We start from the raw sequence: 22,958 nt of genomic DNA, 5'->3' as shown, positions 1-22,958 counted from the left end.
TAATAAAGCTCTAGAGTTGAATCCTGTAAATATTGGTGATGGAACCTCAAAGAAACCTTAAGTTGCTGTGACCAGTCAGACTCTGTGCCTGACGTGCTCCCAGCTAGAAACCCCAGGAGAGGCAGAGACAGGGCTAGGAAAGTTTTTCCCAAACCCCGCAGAGCCCAGCAGCCTAGGTTCCAGGAGTACACTAGGGAGGAATCCGCTGAGGATGAGGTCCTATCTGATTATTCAGAAGCTGAGGACATGGTAACTCAGCCCAGCTCTGCTAGGTTTGCTCCTAAGCCTGTGAATATTAGGTTTAGACAGAATACTCCTGTAAGAAAACCCTGCAGTTACCACAAAATCCACAGGGGGAGCCCAAGAGAGCCTCAGAACAGCACAGGCACCTTGAGAGCAGGGTGTGGCTTTCCCCCTGAAAAGCCAGCTACTTTCCCTTCAGAATCAGAGAGGCCAAGGAAGGGAAAAGGTCCTCTCTCCTGTGCTCAACAGCCAGCCAGAGCAAGTGGATAGCCTGGAGCCGATGGAAGTGGAGAATGTAGCTCCTTGCCAGGAAGCTGAGGCCACACCGCAAGTGGAACAAATGGAGGTTTGTGAGCAGTTAGTGCCAGAACATGAAGCCATGGAAATTGGTATAGCTTGCAAGGTTAGCAACTGAAAAACTGTTTCCTTTTTTTTTTTTGTGAAATTTTTCCAACAAGCCACTATTTTGAATGTTGGTTTGTAGTTTCCTTGGACAATTATCGAGGCTTGTGTTGCAGCCTGCAGCTTAGAAAGGAAGAGGTTTGTTTTTTCTTTTTTCTGCTACCTGGGCTCACAACTCTAGTGAGGCACAATGCAAGGCCCCAGGAGGGGGCAGGACTCTGTGGCTGGGATGTGCTGCACTTGCTAAAGCACAGGAACTGTGTATATCCTGATTTGCTGACCAGGATTATTGCTTTGAGTTTTTCCTTTTTGTTTCTTGTTTGCCATTCTGATTTTGTTTTGTGGAATAAAGAACCCTGGATAGGATTTTGACTAATTACCTGGTTTTCCTTGTGACTGTTTTATTTTATATTTTGCCTGTGGGGACTGTCTCCTTATTGAGCAGCACACCAGCAGAGTTTTCCTGTGGTCCACTCAGGGTGCTATCAGCCTAGTCCAGGGCCCGGTGGCCATACTGCGCTCTTACAGTATAACAAGTGGCCAATTCATCCTGTACATCCTCAGTCAAGTCATCCCACTGAAGACTCTGAATGTAGTGCTGAAGCTATAAATAAGAAAAGATATCTCTAGGATTCAAAGAGTATTCCTCCCGAAGACTAGCGCCTCTACATCTTCAATGGACTATGCCACGGCATCAGAGGTACCAGCAAAGAAACCAATAGTACCGGTGCTTTCCCTTAAGCAAAAAATTGACAACTTGCTTAGAGAGGAACTAGGGAACTCGACACGGTCCAGTGTAGAAGATGTCGATGTAGAGGTACTCACCTCAATAGGGACCATGCGCTTACGGGACTTACGCAAGGTCGGCATGACTTGGCTCAATACAACTTTGACCTGCGTCCTGGATGAGGAAGGGAAAGGCCAGCTTACCAAAAGGAATGGTGTACTGCAACACCGGAGTCAGTGTCAGTGGATCTGCTGGTGTCAATGCTTGCGGTGTCGTCTTGGTCAGTGTTGGTGATAATGTCAGCTCCTCTTCCATGATGACACTGAACAGTTTGTTGAAGAAGGCAATTCTTTAAAGTCCTTTTCTGTAGAGAAGAGCAGCGCATGCAGGTTTCAGGACAGTGCTCTGGTGCCAAACACTGGAGACACCAGCGATGAGAGTCAGTCATAGAAATAGCTCATAGTGACCGCACTTTTTAAATCCTGTACCCGAGCATGATATTGACAGGAACACTGCCTCAGCCAAAACAAAACTGGTGGCCAAGGTGGACGAAGAGACCCTGCCGGGCCAAAGACCCTCCAATGCAAGGGAAGGAAAAAAATTAAAGAGATTTCTTTTTTTTTTATAAATGAAGAATAAAACAATGGAAAAAACCAAAAATCTTATACACGAATACAGGATGTTCGGTGCGGTACTTGGAAAGACCCCCCAGGAAAGAGACTTGGGAGTACTGGTTGATAAGTCAATGAAGCCGTCCGCGCAAAGTGCGGCGGCGGCAAAAAGGGCAAACAGAATGCTGGGAATGATTAAGAATGGGATCACGAACAGATCGGAGAGGGTTATCATGCCGCTGTACCGGGCCAAGGTATGCCCTCACCTGGAATACTGCGTGAAGAAGGACACTGTACTACTCGAAAGAGTCCAGAGAAGAGCGACCAAAATGGTTAAGTGGCTGGAGGAGTTGCCGTACAGTGAGAGGTTAGAGAAACTGGGCTTCTTCTCCCTAAAACAGAGGAGATTGAGAGGGGACATGATCGAAACTTCAAGATACTGAATGGGATAGACTTAGTAGATAAGGACAGATTGTTCACCCTCTCCAAGGTAGGGACAACGAAAGGGCACTCTCTAAAGTTGAAAGGAGATAGATTCCGTACAAACGTAAGGAAGTTCTTCTTCACCCAGAGAGTGGTAGAAAACTGGAACGCTCTTCCTGAATAATAGCCCAACCCGTCAAAAGCAGAGTAGCACAATTGGGCGTGACATAGCCCAGTACCACACTGCATTTGAAATCAAGTTAATGATCTTATGAAGGGAATATATACACAGTACATGAAAATTGGTTATTTTGTTGCTGCATGAATAACATGTTGATTTGCTTATTTTCTTTTTCCTTAAAGAAAACCTAATACATATTAATGTAACAACTACAGATGTGTTAATTTTTTGTTGTTGTTGTTCATTCCTCTTTGAGAGTCTGTTAGAGTTGTGGACATGGAATTTTATATCCTAGAATTGTACAGGGATTGAAAGAGTTACATAGAGTGGGAGGAGGCAGATTGCAAAGAGAACGACTGGAAAAAGTGAGACAGAGATAGCAGCAGAGTGAGAATGGCAGGGTCAATACCTCACTCGTTTTTAATAACTGGTTGTAATCGTGGCATTGGACTGGAACTAGTCAAACAGCTTCTTGCAAAGCCTCATTCCCCAGAACAAATCTTTGCTACTTGTCGGAGTCCAGGCACCCATCAGAGCCAGGTATGAAACTAATTTTATCAGTCATGTGCACACAAGGAACCTGGTTAGTGGCAGAGGACTGAGAACAAGGGAAATCTAGTTCAGATTCCACTATGACAGTTTTGTAAGCCCTCTGGGAAAATGAAAATGTCTATTGTACCTGAATGTAACGTGCCTTGTGTTTATTACTGATCAAAGGTTTCAGCAAAACCCCTTGTCCTTTCACTTCCCTCTTTACTCTAGCTTAGAGATTGACACGGTGGCTGTTACCCGCAGCTAGCTGTGGGTAACCTGCCAAAACGGTGGGGGGAAAAAAATAGTCACCGCAGGTATGGGGAGGCTATTCACCGCTCCGTGGAGCGGTGAATGGCCTTGTCTCCACAGTTAAGGGAGGCAACACGCGTGGTCACCGATCGCGTGCAGCCACCTCCCTCCTTCCTAAAGGCCGTCGTCGCCCTCCGTCCGGACATCTCCCTCCCTTCCCCTTCCCTTCAGGCAATTTAGAATTTTTTCTACAAGCTGCCAAAGCTGTGTGTGGCTGCTGGAAAGTCCTTCTCTGACTCAACCGGAAACCGGAAGTTGCATCAGAGGAGGACTTTCCGGCAGCCACACGCAGCTCCGGCTGCTTGTAGAAAAAAAAATGTTAAATCGCCTGAAGGGAGGGAGATGCCCGGATGGACAGCTGCGGCTGAGGCGATGACGTCGACAACATCCAAGAAACATTAGCAGCACTCACGCCCTCGATAAAGAAGCAGACTTTGGAGAAGAAAGCTAAGTTATTATGGGGGACACTTTCCTTTCTCTTCTCTCTGTTCAGTTTTAGAAAAGTTTTCTGGATAAATTTGTCTTCCACTGACTTAAGTAAACATGCCAGACAAATAATGGAAGAAGAGGGAGGAGGACTATAGTGTTATTACTCCTGCATGAAGGGCTCTTAGCCACATCTTGAGGTCACCACTGACGTTCTATTAGCTTGGCATTCAATCAATGTTTGCAAACACATATGCAGAACAGAATAAACAGTAAGGGTTTGGCTATGGTCTTGTGCCACCTGTGGGGGAATGAGGGGAAGGCACAGGCAGGGAGCTGGCTCTACATCACTGACACTTTCCAGAAACAAAGAGTAACAGCCGAAACATTTCAAGAGCCACACTTAGCTAGCCGGCCAAACCCTGAGCTAGGAAGTTCCCTTACCATAAGGGGAAGGGAGTGAGGGAGATGTTTGGATCGCATGAAAGGTGCTGAAGGGGGATGGAGAGAGGAAGGGGGTGGAGAGGAACAGATGCTGAAGGGAAATGGGGAAGAGAGAGATGCCAGACCATGGGGGGAGTGGAGGGAAGAAGATGGGTGCCAGATAGGGTGGGGGGGGGGAGAGAGGGAAGAGAGAGAGGCAAACAGTGGATAGAAGGAATTGAATGAGGAAAAGATGAAGAAAGCAGAAACCAGACAACAAAGGTAGAAAAAAAAAGTCTATTTTCTTTTTTGCTTTAGAATAAAGTAGCATATTAGTTGTGTTGATAAATATTTATAAACAAAGTCCTGCCAGCAGAACATCTCTTTCTCTAGTTCAGCAGTCAGAAATTTGATTTATAAAATGACAATTGTACAGAATATTGTTTCTTTTTATACTTTAATAAAATAAGTTCAATATAAAACTATTCGAGGCTTGTGTGGATAGGATCAGATGATTTGCAGGGACGGGGACCGTGCTCATGGGGACGGGAACAAATTTTTTCCCCATGTCATTCTCTACTCTAGCTCTCATCTTGTATGGATTGTAAATGTTAAATTGTAACCCGTTCTGAGCTTTTGGGAAAACGGGATAAAAATTGAAATAATAAATAAATAACCTTCCCTACAAAATCACAAAAGACACCACTAGCCATGTAACTGTAGCTTTAAATGCATGTACTGTATAAAACACGGAATCAGGAACATATATTTCCAGTGTTCTCCTCCGAAATTTTTTCCAGCTGGCTGGCACAAAAAAGTAGCCAGGTGGGGTGGGGTGGGATGGGAAAATTTGGTGGTGGGGAAAATTAAATGTGCACTATTTTTATTAATTATTTTCCAATGCTCAATATGACTTCCCTTAAGATTTGACACTTAGGCAGTGTTCCAGTAGCATTTAAGCTACCCTTGAAAAAAGTAATGCAGATCCTCTTATTCCAAATAACTACTGGCCAGTATCAAACCTTCCATTTCTTTCAAAACTACCATGCTTATAACTCCAATTATAAAAAACACGAAAGAACCACCCAATGCCCCGTCTAATTACAGACCGATCGCAAGCATCCCGCTATTCACCAAAATAGCAGAAGGGGTGGTAAATGCCGAACTCACCACACATCTGGAAAAATTTAATATCTTAAATGTCAATCAATCAGGCTTTCGCTCTGATCACAGCACCGAAACCATTATAGCCTCTCTACTTGACCACCTACACACACTCTTCAGCCAGGGCTCTAGCGTCTTGATCGTTCAACTCAACCTGAGCAGTGCATTCGACCTAGTCGACCACACCATTCTCCTAGACTGCCTTGCATACATCGGCATCTCCGGCCAGGTCCTCAACTGGTTTCACGGGTTCCTACGAAACAGATCATACAGGGTATTTCAGAATGACTCCTTCTCATACAGCTGGGATAACTCCTGTGATGTTCCACAGGGCTCCCCCCTGTCCCCCACCCTGTTTAATGTCTACAGTGCCTCCCTGGGAAACCTTCTGCAAAGCCTCAAACTCAAATTTTTCATCTACGTGGATGACATTACAATAGTCATCCTGCTAACCAGCTTCACACCAGAGTTCCTCACCTCCTTTTCAAGTATACTTAATCAGGTAGAACTCTGGATGTTATCCTACAGACTAAAACTAAACCCTGACAAAACAAAATTTTTCTAGCTACCCCCAAAGACAAAATCAAAGACACCACAATTCAAGTGAAAGGATCGGCTTTTCCCCTCAACCAAACCTTAAAAATACTGGGTGTCACACCAGACAAACATCTATCCCTGGAGAAACACATGGATATCACAGTCAGGAAAAGCATCTCGGTGCTCTGGAAACTCCGCACCATAAAAAAATACTTTGACGACACCTCATTCCACCTGCTAGTACAATCCTCCATCCTCAGCATACTGGACTACTGCAATATCATTTACTTGAGCTCCACAAAGAAAACCATCAGGAGACTTAAAATGATCCAGAACACCGCTGTCCGCCTCATATTCGGCCTAAATAAATGGGAACACATTACCCCTTTTTACCACAAACTTCATTGGTTACCATTAGAATCCAGAGTCCTATTCAAGTTCGCCTGCTTCTGTTATAAAACAGTATTTGGTTTATCCCCAAACTACATCAAACCATACTTCTACCTGAATCGCAATAACAAGCACTCCCGCAGAATTCATCTGTTCGCCTTCCCCTCCCTAAAACTATGTCACTCCAAAAGATTCCTTGACAAAACCTTCGCCTTCCAGGCTGCCAAGCTGAACCCATGGCTAGCCCAAATGGTCCTCGAGGCCCCCCACCTACCTCGGATTTAGAAAATTACTCAAAACTCACCTATTCCATGGACAGGACCCTTAGTACCCCCCTCAATGAACCGAAACCTCCCCTATCCCCCTCTACTGTACTACCATAACCCCCAACCTACTCACCCCACCTTCTCCTCCCATGACCTACTCGTTCCTTCTCTTTCTAACCTTAATTACTTCGTTGCTTGCAACTTTGTTCAATTGTTCATGAACCGCTTGTAACTTTGATAAACAAATGTGAACCGCCTACTATTTTGTATACCTAGTATGGGTATGGCGGTATACAAAAATAAAGTTATTATTATTATTATTATTATTATACTTGACAGCGTGATATTCAACCAACTTCAAACTCATGTTGAATCAGTAATGCACAGAGACAGTAGTTCCTGCCGTAGGGCTTCTTATACAAAGCTGTGATAGTAATTCTGCCACAGCAAATGCACTGAAGCCTATAGGAACTGAATGTATTTTGGTGCATTTGCCATGGGAGAATCACTACTGTGACTCTGTAAAAGGGGTCCTTACTGAACTCCATAGTCACCTAGACTTTTTCAAGCCAAGTACCCCCTAAGTCTAACAAATACCAACCAAGTACTCCAGCCCAAGCTCCATCCCCGACCCCCCAACCCCCTTATAATAGTACTTGTAATGCAATTTCTTCCATTCATTTTTCATGTACACACAATATAATTTTATTAATTCATAATGGTAACTCCAAATTTAAAATAAACACAAAGCACACTGTATGCAGAGAAAATGTTAATTATCATTTATATTTGTTTTATTTTTCAAAGAGGTCAAGGCAGATCCCTTTAAAATATGCAATGTCACCTCAGTAACAACTATAGAAAAACAGACAGCAGATTATAAAATTCTCAAAACTGATATATTTCGATCACTGAATTGAAAATAAAATCATTTTTCCTACCTTTGTTGTCTGGTGATTTAATTAGTTTCTGGTTGGACTTCTTTCTGACTATGCATCCAACATTTTTTTTTATTTCTGCCTCCTGCATTTCCTCTCCTCCAGACTTCATTCCTTTCCCCAACCAACATCTCTCTGTCCCTCCATGAGTCCAACTTTTCTTCCTCTCTCCTCCACCCCTATTAATGTCTCCCTCTCTCTCCCTCCTCTGTTATGATCTTGCATTTCTTTGTTCTTCCTCAGGGTCTCTCCCCGTCTTGTCTCTTCTGTCTGCACCTCCCATAGTCCAGCATCTGCCTCCTGTCTTTCCCCTTTGGTCCATGCCTATCTCTCTCTGTCTTTCTTCTACTTAAAACACCTCCCCCCGCCATGTCTAGCATTTGTTTTCCTTTCTTCCAGGTCTTTCTCTACCCCTCTCTCTTCCTTCCTCCCTCCCTGGTCCAGAATCTTTCCATGTCTCTGCAGTCTCTCTCTCTCTCTTCCCTCTATATACCCCTAAGTCCCAACATCTGCCCCCTCTCTTCTGCCTCCTCTTTGTTTCAGGTTTCTCCATCTCTCTATCTTCCTTCTAACATTTTGAGTCCTCCTACCTTTGATCCAGGTCTTTCTGTCTCTCTCACTCTGTCTTCCCCCTCTCCAGGGCCTGGCATCTCTCTCTCCTCGATTCAGGGTGTTTCCCCTCTCTACCCCCTCTAGTCCAGCATCTGCCCTGTCTTCCCCCTCCCTTTTGGTTCAAGTCTGATTTCATGCCCCTCCTCAAGGTCCTTTTCTCTCTCCCTCTCCCCCCGGTGTCCAGATCCAGTGTCTCTATGGCAATCCCCATCCTGCTGGGGCCCTCGTGACAGACGAGGCCTTACTTCCGCTGCTTCCTGCACCCAACGAGAGAGGTTGTCTTCCACGCTGTGATCGCCACTTATAGAGGACCAATCTTTAAAGTTAATTACGGCAGTCTGCAGAGCGAACCTAATAGACTGCCGTTGGCCTGTGCAGCATGTTAAGAACATAAGAATAACCTTACTGGGTCAGACCAATGGTCCATCAAGCCCAGTAGCTCGTTCTCATGGTGGCTAATCCAGGTCACTGGTACCTGGCCAAAACCAAGGGGCAGGACCGCAGCAAAGGGAACGTGCTGCAGAGGCCGACGGCAGCCTGCTAGGTTTGCTCTGTAGACTGCCATAATTAGCTTTAAAGGTAATTAGTGAGACTAAGGAGGAATCTGGAGGACTTTGAAGGGGTAGTGTTTTAAAGGTGAGACATTTAGGGGGGAATCCGGAGGACGCTGATGGGGAAGCACCTGGCTAAAAGACACTAGGGAGAACATTGCTCATCTTAGTTGGGCTGAGAACATTTCAGCAGCACATCGTAGTTGCAAATGAAGGGCCATGGGGCACTAGCAAAGCTGAAAAGCATATAAGAGGAAACAATCTCACAAAATTATCATATTACTGTATTTTAGTCTGTAATTATTTATGAAAACCAATCAATTGTATATTCTTCACATCAATTACATGCAGCTATCAGATGTACATAATACTACAGTACTTGTTTTTCAATGCATATTATTTACATTTGCAAAATTCTACCAGTCCATTATTCTGAAATGTCCCTTCTGAAATTCTCTGTTTCTAAAAGTTACGAAATGGAGAGTAAAGTGCATTTCCTAACCACCTTATACAATTGTTAAACTGCTAAAGTCATCGCTCACTCACCCCTACCTGCTTAAGTATTTCATATCAATTTTGGATGACAACTTAGGAAGAAAGAAAACACAATACACAGCACAAATGAATCAGAAAAGAACAGATGATGCACTGTAGGTTCTAGATAGGAAAGTTATTTTTGTGTGAACACTGTAAAATTGTGTTAAAGTAAAACTAATCCTATTGATAGTTCAAGTAGCAAACTAAGGGCTCCTTTTATAAAGGTGCGCTAGCGTTTTTAGGGCACGCACTGGATTAGCGCTAGCTGAAAAACTACCGCCTGCTCAAGAGGCAGCGATAGCATCTAGTGCGCACGGCATTTTAGTGCATTATTCCACGTGTTAAGGCCATAACGCACCTTTGTAAAAGGAGCCCTAAATTCCCTAAATTTAAACCTTTCAAACATCAATTTAGAGTAATTTAGATTTATATCCTGCTAGAATGCATACAGACCTAATTACAGCTTGATTGCTAAGTCCACTTGCACAGAGATTAACATTGCACCTGAATATAACTGGCTTTCAGCAAAAATTTGTAAGGAAAAGCCAGTAAAATAAAAATCTAAAATGAGAGCCCTATTTACTAAGCACTCATTCCATTCCCATAGGCACCAAACGGAATAAAATCTTTAGTAACTAGGCCCCTCCTATTATCCTGCTTCCTTCTGGAAGGTCAGATTAGTTTAAGCTTGTTTACATTTTAGGTATTGCCTTTCCCCTCAGTAACCAAATATGCACAACTCCTCTGATAATTCCCCTTTCTGCAGAAAATCCTTTACACTGCAGAAAAGGAAGCCTGGATTTTGGCAATGTACTCTGAGAAAGGAAAAGCAGTGAGAACACACAACCCCCGCATGCTGATCAGTATTCAGGGAAGCTTGCAGTGTGCAGCACTGCTATCCGCCCCCACCGTGCCCGCAAAATCAATCGAATGAATACAGGGTAGCCCAATCATCCTTTCAACGCAGGCTAAGCTATTTATTTAGACTTTCTATGCTTGCAGCTTGCCCATCCTGCCATCCCTCGAGGTGGCCTGCCCATGCAGAGTGCCAATGCACAGATTGTATTGTTTGCTGCCGCACCCCTTCCTCATCTCCAGCACTATTTATGTATATTCACCTTGTGCAACTTCCACATGGCCCCTGCAATGTTTGCCCAACTCCAGGCACAGGTAGCAGATGGGCATCTTGCGTGGCAGTACATGCTGTGGTTCTCCAGCTCGTGGTCCGTGCAGGTAGTGATCTTGGGGGGGCTCAGCCTGCAGCTTACCCGGCCCTGAGTGGGGGGTACCAGACGGTGCTTAGCCAGGGGACCGTGAGGCAGGCAGCAGGGCTCGCAGTAGAAGACATTGCACTGCTCGCACATCACTGTCGCCTGCTTGTGGATCTTCTCGCAGAGCTGGCACTTGAGCACTGCTGCCTTGCTCTGTTGGTAGCTGTAGATAAGCCGTGCAGTCCCAGCTCATCCAGGGTCAGGCTGCGGTGGTACTGCGGGCAGGTGATGCACGAGTTGTGGGGCATTGGCAGCAGGGAGGCGGTGTGCAGGTGGTGGTGCGGATGCGGCATGACCGGCGGGAAGACACTGAGGGAGAAGCGTTTTAAAGGTGAGCCACTGACTAAGGGGGAATCCGGAAGATGCTGAGGGGGAAGCGCTTCATTTGAGGAAGACAGCCGGGCGGTCACCTAAATTAGCCGGGTGGAGCGCCCGGCTAAAAGACGCTAGGGAGAACACTGTATTTCATGTAAATATTGCCACAGGCAGGCCTGGCTTTAGGGTAAAAAATACCTGCCCTTTTAGCAATGTCAGATTTGGCAAAGTTCAGTAGTTGTCTCTTTTCTGTTTCCTCTGTTTTGTATCCCTTTCTGTCAGCCCCCAACCCTCATCATTATCTCGAATCCCTTTCTTCTTCCTCTTCTTGCATAATGAGGAAAGGCACAAGAAGGAATGAGAATGCCAGTGCAGGTCATACATATCAAAAGCCAGCCTCGATCACGGGGCAGAATGCCCAAAATATCACAAGTATTGTTTCACTGAGTAAAATGGTATTACCATACTGCATTTTATCCAATTTACACTAATATTTTTACAGAATGAAGTTTTATATAATGTAAAAGTGGGCAAAACACATAAAATACCACAAGTTGATTTAACTCATATCTTGGGGGGGGGGGGGGGGGGGGGAGGCTGGATGCAGTATATTGTGATAGGGACCCGCAACTGGCTGAGTGAATGCCTGCGCAGTGTCACAAAGTCAAGATAGCTACTTGGTCTTACTCCCAGTTTCCCCTTCTCCGGTATCTCCCAAGGCATTTCAGGACTCTTGGAAAGGAAACAAAACTGGTTTATTAGCACCCCAAAAAAAAACACCAACAATTTTCCTTATTCAGGATGTCAGGTTGACGGGATTTTCAAATACATAATCAGCAGAGAAACCCCCCCCCCCAGCAAGAACAATTTTCAACATGCATTCAAAGTGTCCCACTTTGCTTTAGAACCCCCCCCCTTCCCCCCCACAGTTCTCTGGATTCTGAGCAAGGCTCAGACTTCTCAGTCCAATTCCCCTGTTCTGGCAAACAGAGTCAAACAAAAGAAAAAAGGTACTGCTTTGGACTTCCTTTTTAGTTTCCTGATAGCTAGCACAACATAAGATTTAAACCAGCAAGTTCCTTTTAGTGCTGTTCCTTTTCTGAAATCCAAACTGGAACACAAAGCTCTGTCCTTCTCTGGAGCAGCCAACTGCCAGCACCAACAGCCAAAACAAAATGTTTCACAAAAATGCTCCTCTCCCCCTTCTAGCTCTGATCTTAGCAAGGCAGGGCTTTGTGCCAGGTCATAACATAAGCCTTCTCATGGTGGTGGAGCTAATACCTGCTGGTCTTTCCATCCTCCCCAAAAGTATAGAGCAGAGGTGCTTTTTTGGCTTGCGAGATACTTTTTTGGCTTGCAAGATACTTTGGCTTTTTTGGCTTGCGAGATACTTTGGCTTTTTTGGCTTGCGAGATACTTTTAAAATGACCTGTTCAAAATGATCTATCAAGAATAAAATTTAAAAAAACACAATGCACACTGTATGTAGAGAAAAAAGCACAGTTACTTACCTTAACAGGTGTTATCCAGGGACAGCAGGCAGATATTCTCTACATGTGGGTGACGTCACCCACTGAGCCCCCTGGGGGACGTTTTCGCAAATAGACTTGCTCGAAGACCTTCAGGCTTGCGATTGGCCCATACATGTGCGCGTGCCCCTCCCGCCTTGCCTAGGGCATGCATATCCTCAGCGTTTCCTCAGTTCAGATAGCAAGCAAAGAAGCCAACCACGGGGAGGTGGGTGGGTTGCGAGAATATCTGCCTGCTATCCCTGGATAACACCTGTTACGGTAAGTAACTGTGCTTTATCCCAGGAAAAGCAGGCAGCATATTCTCTACATATGGGAGACCTCCAAGCTAACCAAAAAGGGATGGAGGGAGAGTTGGCAATTTAGGAGAACAGATTTTGCAAAACGGACTGGCCAAAATGGCCATCACACCTGGAGAAAGCATCCAGACAGTAGTGCGAGGTAAACGTATGAACCGAGGACCAAGTGGCAGCATTACAGATTTCCTCAAGTGGAGTCGAGAGGAGGAAAGCAACAGACTCCGCCATCGCTCTGACCTTGTGGCCAGTGACTTGACCCGGGAGGGAAAGACCAGCCTGAGCGTAACAAAAAGAGATACAAGTGGCCAACCAGTTAGAAATGGTCTGCTTAGAAACAGAACGACCCAAGCGATTAGGATCGAAAGAGATGAATAGCTAGGGAGCAGTACGATGAGGAGCGGTGCGCTTTAAGTAGAAGACCAGTGCACGCTTACAATCAAGAGAATGCAGAGCCACTTCTCCAGGATGAGAATGGAGCTTCGGAAAAAAAACAGGGAGAACAATGGATTGGTTGATGTGAAACTCAGAAACAACCTTAGGCAAGAACTTAGGATGGGTACGGAGAACCACCTTATCATGATGGAAGACAGTGAAAGGAGAGTCCGCCACCAAGGCTTGAAGCTCACTGACTCGACGGGCAGAAGTGAGAGCAAAAAGAAATACAATCTTCCAAGTAAGATACTTCAAGTGAGCCCGCGCTAGCGGCTCGAACGGGGGTTTCATTAAACGAGCAAGGACCACGTTAAGATTCCAAACCACAGGAGGAGGTTTAAGGGGCGGAAGAACATGGAAAAGGCCTTTTATGAAGCGGGAAACCACAGGATGAACAGAGATAGGCTTCCCGTCAATTGGCTGATGAAAAGCAGCAATGGCACTAAGGTGGACTCGAACCAAGGAGGACTTGAGTCCAGTGCCAGATAAGTGTAACAGATAGTCAAGGACAGCAGATAAGGAGGCAGACAGCGGCTCCTGCTGTCGAGTAGCACACCAGGAAGAAAAGCGGGTTCACTTCTGATGGTAACATTGGCGAGTGGACTCCTTCCAAGACGCCTTCAGGACGTCCAGCACAGGCTGCGAGAACTGGAACGAAGGCATTAAGTCTCGAGGAACCAAGCCGTTAAGTGCAAAGACTGAAGATTGGGATGAAGTAGAAAACCTCGACTCTGCGTAAGCAGAGAAGGAAACACAGGCAGAAGGAGAGGCTTCCTGGAACTGAGTTGCAACAGAAGGGAGAACCACGGCTGTCGGGGCCACCGAGGAGCTATCAGGATCATGGTGGCACTCGTGGACTTGAGCCTGACGAGAGCCTTCAGAATCAGAGGGAATGGAGGGAACGCATACAGAAACAGGTTCGTCCAATCCAGCAGGAAAGCATCCGCCTCGAGTCTGAGTGGGGTGTAGACCCTGGAGCAGAAGCGGGGTAACTTGTGATTGTGGGGGGTACACGAACAGATCGATGTCCGAAGTCCCCCAATGAGCAAATACCTGACACAGGGTCAAGGAATGGATGGACCATTCGTGAGGCTGCAGAAGACGACTCAACTTGTCTGCCAGACAATTGTGCAGGCCCTGAATGTAGACCGCTCAAAGGAATATGTTGCAGCGGATGGCCCAATTCCAGAGCCGCATCGCCTCCTGGCACAGGGACCGGGACCCCGTTCCCCCCTGTTTGTTGATATAATACATGGCGACCTGGTTGTCCGTGCAGACCAGCACCACTTGGTCGCAAAGCAGGTGACAAAAAGCCTTTAGGACGAGGAAGATCACTCGAAGCTCCAGCAGATTGATGTAACAAAGTCGGTCGGCACTGGACCAAAGACCCTGAGTGCGAAGACCATCCAGGTGAGCCCCCCAAGCGTAGGCCGACGAGTCCGTAGTCAGGACCTTCTGCAGAGGAGGAGCATGAAACAGAAAACCTCTGGAAAGATTGGAAGAGAGCATCCACCAATGGAGAGACTGCCTCAACAAAGGAGTCACGACAATGAGTCGAGAGACAGGGTCCCGATCCTGGTTCCATTGGGATGCTAGAATCCATTGAGGAATACAGAGGTGAAGTCTGGCAAAAGGAGTCACGTGAACCATGGAGGCCATGTGACCTAGGAGGACCATCATGAGCCGAGCCGGGGCCAAAGACAGATGGGCTACCCTCTGGCATAAGCGAACAAGGGCCTCCTGTCGAGGCCGAGGCAAGAAGGAGCAAAGACGAGCCGTGACCAGGACCGCTCCGATGAATTCCAGAGACTGGGACGGGCAGAGCTGAGACTTGGGGATGTTTACCTCGAAGCCGAGGCTCAGAAGGATCAAGATGGTTTGATTCGTCGCTTGTAGAACTTTGTGCCGAGAAGACGCTTTGATCAACCAGTCGTCGAGGTAGGGAAACACCTGCAGGCCGCGGAGACGCAGGGCCGCAGCAACCACCATTAGACATTTCGTAAAGACCCTTGGAGAGGCTGCCAGGCCGAAGGAAAGAACACGATACTGGAGATGGAGATCCCCCACCCAGAATCTCAGATACCGGCAAGAGGCCGGGTGTATCGGAATGTGTGTGTACGCCTCCTTGAGGTTCAGTGAGCACAGCCAGTACCCCTCGTCCAAAAGGGGGTACAAAGTAGGAAGGGTGAGCATTCTAAACCATTCCTTGACCAGAAACTTATTCAGAGCATGGAGGTCCAGGATTGGACGCAGATCCCCCATCTTCTTGGGTACCAGAAAGTACCGGGAATAAAATCCGATTTTCCATTGGTCCGGGGAACCTCCTCGACTGCCCGTAAGCGAAGAAGGGTCTGAGCTTCCTGCAGAAGGAGAGGCAGCTGAGACCGAGTAGAAAGAAACTCTCTTGGAGGCAGGTCTGGGGGTACGTGACTGAAGTGAAGGGAGTACCCTTCCCGGATGATAGACAGCACCCAACTGTCGGTGGTAAGATGACCCCCGATGGGGAGGGGGGAAGGCTCCAGGTGGAAGGCTCGGACTGGAATTGTCAAAAGGACAGCCCAAGTTTCGCCGGAGCTGGCGGCTGGGTCTTAGTTTGACGTTGCTGCTGCTGCTGCGGCTGCTTCGAAAGAGGCCGAGAGAAGGCAGGCGTAGATATCTGCGGGTACCTCCGGAGAGGAATTTTGTATTGCCGAGCCGGAGGGGCCTTCAGTTTAAGTTTCACCAGAGAGGCGCTTGGTGGTCGCTTCGATGGAATCATCGAAGAGCTCATGACCCACACACGGGAGATTGGCAAGACGATCCTGTAGATTCGGATCCATATCCACAATGTGGAGCCAAGCGAGGCGACGCATGGCAACCGCAAAGGTCGTGACCCTCGAGGACAACTCGAAGGCGTCATAGGCTGCCTGAAACATATAGAGGTGGAGCTGGGAGAGGGTCTCCTTGAGGAGACGAAACTCCTGACGCTGAGAATCCAGGATGTCCTTCCGGAATGAGCGGAGGGCGTCCACACAGAACCAGAGGTAGCACATGAAAATAAAGTTATAGTTAAGGACACGATTTGCCATCATTGAGTTTTGGTAAAGACGGTGACCAAATTTGTCCATCGTACGGCCCTCCCGGCCTGGAGGGACGGCAGCGTAAACCTTAGACGGATTGGACTTCTTCAAGGAAGACTCAACCACCAAGGACTGATGAGAAAGCTGAGAATCGTCCGGTAATGGGACTCCAACCTGGAGGGAATGGCCATGACCACATAGGGGGTCTCCAGGTTCCAGAGAAAGGTTTGCCGGAGAACCTGATGCAATGGCAAGCGCAACGCCTCACAGGGCGGACAATCAACACCCATCTCCTCCAGATATTCCTGGGTATAACAGGACTCAGACTGGAGGTCCAATTTCAAGGCCCTACCCATGTCAGAGATGAAACGAGTAAAGGAGGAGTTTTGAGAAGAAGACTCATCCTCCTGAGGAGACCCCGAGCGAGATCTGGGGGCAGCCGAGAAAGAGGGAGAAATTTCCCTCGAATAGTAAGCCGGGGCCTCGGAGTCCCGCGAATGGGAGACTGAAGAGGCTCTACTAAAGTGTCTGGGGGCATTGAGGAACGACCCCCCTGCTAGGTGGGCTGAGGAAGACCCTGGGGTCCGAGGAATTAGCTAGCGATGCCTCGGGGAAGACTGGGTAAAGGAAAATTCTTCCACCGGTTTCAAAGAAGACCCCTTAGAGGCTAGTAGCAGCCTCGATGGGGAACACAACCCAGAGTCCAACTCGAGGACAAGCGTGTGTCTAGAAGGTTTTGGGGTCGGAGACCTGCCCCGAAGGGGCGGAGAAGACCGGGTCTTTTTAGGAGGGGCAAACCTCGACAAAGTAGCGGGGGAAAAATGGCCCCCTGGCCTGGATCCCCGAAAAGTAACAGGTGACTCGGGGGATGAAGAATCGCTCGAGGGAACCTGGCGAGTCTTGCAGACAGGGCCTCGAGAAACAAGGGGATGCTCAGGCTGGTCAGACCGAGACTGGGTCGAGACCGAGGTCAGAGACATCGAAGTCGGGACCAGTTGGCTCACCACCGAGGAAAGCTGCGTGGTAAGAATAGCCATAAGCATGTCCTCGAACATAGGCACCAAGACCAAGGATGGTTGGATCTTAGGTGCAGCAGTGCACTCCTTCGGGGGCGACCTTAAAGAAAAGTATTCCCTACGTGAGGAGACACGCTTAGAGTGATGTCTCGAAGATGCCGACGAGGCTCGGAGGTAGGCTTCTTTGCTGGCACACCTGAGGAGGAAAGAGGAGAATTACCCGAGGCCAGAGTAACAGGAGGGGCCGAGGCCGGAGACTTTGAGGTCGACGGGGACTTCGAGGCTGAGGACTTTGAAGCCGAAACGCCCAATGGGGGCGCTGAGGCCGAGCTTGAGGCCTGTCCCGCAGGATCCATGGGGTCAAAGATTTGGAGAATCTTGGCCACCCTCCTACGAAGAGCCCGCAGTTGCAAAGTCGCACAACAGGGGCACGACCCAGCGCGGTGCTCTGCACCCAGGCACTCCACACACCAATGATGAGGGTTGGTGATAGAGATAACCCGGTTGCATTTAGTACAATTTATAAACCAGGAACGAGGCCAGGACATAATAAAAAAGATGGCTGCAGCCCCATGAGGCCAGGCAGCCAGAGTAAGACCGGGAACCCGGTCAAAAAGATACGAACTGAAAAACAAACAAAAAGAAAGAAAAAACACAGACGCGAGCACAGCGACTCAAATGAAACTAACTAAACAAGCCGCGGTGCAAGAGGGACAACGATATCGCGCAAAGCAAGGGAGCAGTGCTTCTGGCTCCGCGGAAAACAGAACTGAGGACACACTGAGGAGACACATGCTCTAGACCGGGCGGGAGGGGCACGCGCCAATCACAAGCTTGAAGGTCTTCAAGCAAGTCTGCTTGCAAAAGCGTCCGCTAGGGGGCTCCGTTGGTGACATCACCCACATGTAGAGAATATGCTGCCTGCTTGTCCTGGGATAATGTTAATTATCATTTATATTCGGGTTTTTTTTTTTCAAAGATGTAAAGGCAGATGACTTTAAAATATGCAATGTCACCTTGCTTGGGGGGGGGGGCAGGGAGAGAAAAAGAAAGAAGGGGCAGGGAGAGAGAAAGAAAGAAACTATACAAAATAGACACATATACCCCCTCCCCTTTTACTAAACCGCGATAGTGGTTTTTAGCACAGGGAGCTGTGCTGAATGCCCCGTGCTGCTCCCGACACTCATAGGCTCCCTGCACTAAAAAACGCTATTGCGGTTTAGTAATCAGCAGGCAGATTCTGGGTCATATTGGAATAAGGGTACTGTATTACCTAACAAAGGGAGGAACCAGCTGGCAAATGCTAGTCACAAACCTATTAAGTTGGCCCAATGTCACCCACATGAGACTGGGATACATAAAGCCTCTCAGGACCCACTGCCTTAAAATGTCACGCTTAAGTAAGGTGCTCTTTTCTTGTATCCAGAGAAAGGGATATATACTTTTCATGGAAGTAGTTCAGGCGGAAAGGAATCTCAGGAGTCAACTTTTCTAACTTATGTGGGGTGCTAAACCCAATATAAATGGCTTGTTATGGGACATAATTAAGGAACTGGTTCAATTGTGGCTCCTCTGGATGTAAATAACCTCAACTTCTGCTACGGCAGGAGAAAAAGGGCGGCGATGCAGTGTCATGGAATCGGGGCCGGGGTGGGATTTGAACTTGAACTGCAGCCACTCGCCAGGCATCTGAGTGAACACGTTCTTGGGGTTCCTCTTCTTCCGGCCCCTCCTGCTCCTCTCCTTCCTTGGGCATCACCAACCGCTTCAGCCTCTCGATCCTGGTTGGGTCCAGGATCGGCGGGCCTCACTGCTTGTGCGGGACCGGAGCTCCTCTTGCTGCATGATGCGCTCATATTTGGGAGGAGTAAAGGGCCAGGAGGGGATCGAAGAGCTCCGAGCCGACGTCTAGGCGCTCGTCAACAAGTGCGGACCGAGTCGATCCCCCGCTGTAGACGGCCGCTGCCTCTTCTCCACCTCCATGTTTGAAAGACTTGCAGCTTGGGGCCGATGGGAATGTGGGGGGAGGATTGTGGGCCCGGCGCTTGTGCAACCACTGCACATGCCTGGCCTGGAGTCGAGGAAGCAGGAAAAACAGAACAAGGCAATGCGAGTCTATCGCGGAGCCTGGGATGGGCTCTGCAATCAACTCCCGTTTCCTTAGCGATCTACTGGTAGATCGCGATCAACCTTTTGGGCACCCCTGGTATACAGCTTCCAGCCCTCAAAAATCCTTGCTGGTAGCTTTCAAAACAGAGCACAGTTCTCTTCAGAGAAGAAAAAAAACCCCATACACAGGGAGTTTACGTTTTCTCTCCTGGGCTTTATCACCAGCAATCAATTAGCTTTAAGTACTTCTTCAAAATAAAGCCGAAAAAACACCTCCATCAGCTTCAGTCTTTTCTAGCAGAAAAAAAGTTCAAAACACTTGTGCAGTTACTCACAGTTCCTCCATGTTCTGGGGACACTGTTCAAAGTCCATGCTTTCCTCTGCATTTCCCAGCGTTTCAGGAGCAGGCTGCCGATCCATTACTTCCCCTTGTGGGTCACAAACAGCCTCTTCTGAATCCAATTCCTGCATTTCAACATCATGCAAATCTACCTGCTCAGGTTTTCTCTCAAGTAGTTTTATTAGCAGCTCTATGTTTGCCTTTCTGGGTTGCTTCCTTCCTCTTTGGCCAGGAGCAGGGTCTCTTTCTAAGGAGGAAACCTGCTCTCTAAAGTTCTGCGCTCCAGGGCATCACCCCCTCCCTCTGGCTGGGACAGGAGAAGATTTAAAGGGACCTGCACTCTTGACAGACACAATATGATGAGGACCAGCCAGCATGGAGGCCAGGGCTGGGAAGCTGAACGCGAGGGGAGAGAAAAGGATGCCAGGGGGGGAAGCCGGATAGCAGCACTTCCCGACTGACCCTTCCCTCTCGCCCTCTAAAGCAGGTGCAATAGCGGCTGGCCAGCATGAGCAGCGCTGCCGCTCCTGCTTTAGGGGGCGAGGGGGGAGGGTCAGTTGAATCGGGAAGCCGATTTTTTGTTGTGTTAAATCAATTTGAATCGATTCACCTGAAGTGAATCAGTGAACTGATTCGAATCATGAATCAGGCAGCACTAGTGCCAAGAGAGATCTTGGGGATGGACAAACTAGGATCTTGTTAGGAGTTAGGGATAGAGAACTGTGGAGCTAGAGCAGTGTATCTCAAACTGTGTGCTGAGACTCACTAGTGTGCCTCCTGAGATTCCAAGTGTGCCGCGGCACACTGAGGAGGAAGCGAGGCGCCTGCCAGCTGACTTCCCTACATGATACAGTACCAGCGCTGCCCGATTTGCCAAAGGCCTGCGTGTTTTCCCCTTCTCTATAGCATCCTCTGGCTTCCTCCCTGGCCTCCCGTTCTCACCTTTAAAGCTAATTACAGCAGCCTGCAGAGGATCGCTGGTAGGTAAAATGATTTTATTTTCAATATAGTGATTGAAATTTGTCAGTTTTGAGAATTTATATCTGCTGTGTATATTGTGTGCATATGAAAAATGAATGGAAAAAATTGCATTACAATTAGTAAAGGGGATGGGATCTGGGGCAGAGCTTGGACCTAGGGAGGTCTGTGGTTGGAGTACTCAGTTGATATTTGTTAGATTTAGGGGGTACTTAGCTTGAAGTAGTTGAGAAACACTGCTGTAGGCAATCAGCTGGCGCCAGTGCCTCTCCTTCTCTCCAGCCCTCTTCCCTGCTGGCACTCCCTACTGGCATCTCAGGGCCCATCTGGAGGGCCTCTTCACATATGCGGACGTCGAAGTGATGATGTCACGCATATGCGTGATGTCATCACGGCGACATACACACACTTCTGGGTGCCTCAAGCCGTGGCCACTACCTTTAGTGTGCCCCAGCTTGAGAAAGTTTGAGAGACACTGAGCTAGAGAGAGAGGTGCTAGAGCATGAGTGGGCAACTCTGGTCCTCGAAGGCCGGAATCCAGTTTTCAGGATTTCCCAATGCATATGCATGAGATCTATTTGCATGCACTGCTTTCAATGCATATGCATTGGGAAAATCCTGAAAACCCAGCTGGATTCCGGACCGGAGTTGCCCACCTCTGTGTTAGAGGGTAGAATATAACAAAGTGCACAGAATTTTCAGATATTTTGTGCAGAATTCCCCCTGCTATTGTCTAGCTCTGATGCTTATGTTGTCTGCCCTGCCAAAGTGCTGATAGGGACTTGACCATTTTTCTAAAGATACTGCATTTCAGTTTAGGACAGGGGAGCTGGAGCCAAGTCAGGTTTTCAGGAATTCCACCATGAATATGTATGAGATGGATTTGCATGCACTGCCTCCTTGAGATGCAAATCTATCTCATGCATATTTATTGTGGATATCCTGAAAACCTGACCTGGCTCTGGCTCTGGAGGACCGGAATTGCCTACTCCTGGTTTAGGATATAACCTTTTGCCCTGGGAGAGTTGACAGCAAGAGGGGCAAAGTGCATGTATACATTTTCTTGAAAGCTTTCTGCATGTTAAAGAGCAGGTAGGGCCATCACTTTTTCATAGAAATGAGCTATAATTAATTGGATCTACATTTTGAGATCTTCTGGGTCCTTGTCACCTAAACTGCTTACTGTTGGAATCAGGATGCTGGATTTGGGGGACCCAGGGCATTTATGTTCTGATATTCAGGTATAAAACTATGCTGTATTCAGTGGTATCATTTTTACAGCAGAATATGTGTATATGATGGGGAAGATATTCAAAAGGAGTTTAAGCAGGTAGGAGAGAGACTCCTGCCCACTTAAACCCCCAGCAGTATTTAACCACACAGTGTGGCTGAATATCCCCTTTGACTGTTGTGGCACTGTTGGTCTGGGGGTGGAAATGGGGAGGAGCTGGCAGTTATGTGGTCACCAACTGTATTCATTGCTGGTGCCCACATAACTAAGTGGACAAATAGGGCTTGCACAAAAGCCAGGGCTATTGTTGTCTACTTAGCTATACAGGTGCCAGCATGGAATATCGACTGGGACTCATATAACTGGATGCTTGGACATGATCTTGCACTGAATATCCAGGTCTAATTCACTCACTGCTGTCGGCTGAATTTTGGGAGGAGGGGTTCTTTTCTCAGTCTCACTTAAGCCCATGAAGGAGACCCAAGCACCTGTTTTACGCAAGCATGCATTTATAATATTATCCTCATTATATGTGTGAGCCTATATGGTAACTGTAATTAAAAATATCTATAACGTTTATAACTCCAACCTTATCTTTCTTTAACTTTTTTATGTTTTAGGAATTGACAAATTTGTCTGCAAAATATTCGAACCTTTCAGTGATCAAACTGGGTATGTGCAATACCATCCTTCTTCTTTCATTACATAGTAACCACTTTCTCTCAGTAAATATCACAAAAAGAGCAGAAAGACATTAAATTTTCATCCCAGAAAGCTGAGCTCCTACAACTGATTCATCAGTCTGATTAGTAACGCAAACATCCAAAATAATTTGCATCATTTATGAATTCCTAGAACCTTTAGTATTCCAAAGGCTACACAGACAATATAAATATATATTATAGGCCATGGTACAATCAAATAATTTACATTTAAAAGAAAATAACTGAAAATATATGACTGGGTTTGATGAATTTTGATTATGAGGCCCTTGTACTAAAGAGTGTTAAATTTTGCCCTTAGTGTAACTTAACACAAAAAACTTAACATGTGATAAGGACAAAATCTAATTCAGCAGCTATTGGGAGCATGCAAGCATGTCTC

General features: G+C 47.2%; 1 protein-coding gene across 2 annotated transcripts in view; it reads left to right on the top strand.

Annotated features, from left to right (window-relative positions):
- The first annotated feature begins 455 nt into the window (after nt 1-455).
- LOC117359509 (C-factor-like) overlaps nt 456-22,958 on the top strand; it is a 232,977-nt gene continuing 210,474 nt past the window's right edge. The window contains exons 1-2 of one of the 2 annotated variants that reach the window (XM_033942428.1): nt 456-589; nt 22,475-22,526. In XM_033942428.1, the coding sequence (XP_033798319.1) occupies nt 524-589; nt 22,475-22,526 (118 nt within the window). In that variant the 5' untranslated portion in view covers nt 456-523. Of the gene's footprint in view, nt 590-2,932; nt 3,128-22,474; nt 22,527-22,958 lie in introns of those variants that run through there. The other variant, XM_033942426.1, reaches the window with a different exon arrangement.

The sequence above is a fragment of the Geotrypetes seraphini genome, chromosome 4 (genome assembly GCF_902459505.1).
Source record: "Geotrypetes seraphini chromosome 4, aGeoSer1.1, whole genome shotgun sequence".
NCBI lineage: Eukaryota > Metazoa > Chordata > Amphibia > Gymnophiona > Dermophiidae > Geotrypetes > Geotrypetes seraphini.
This window is presented reverse-complemented; position numbering and strand designations above follow the sequence as displayed.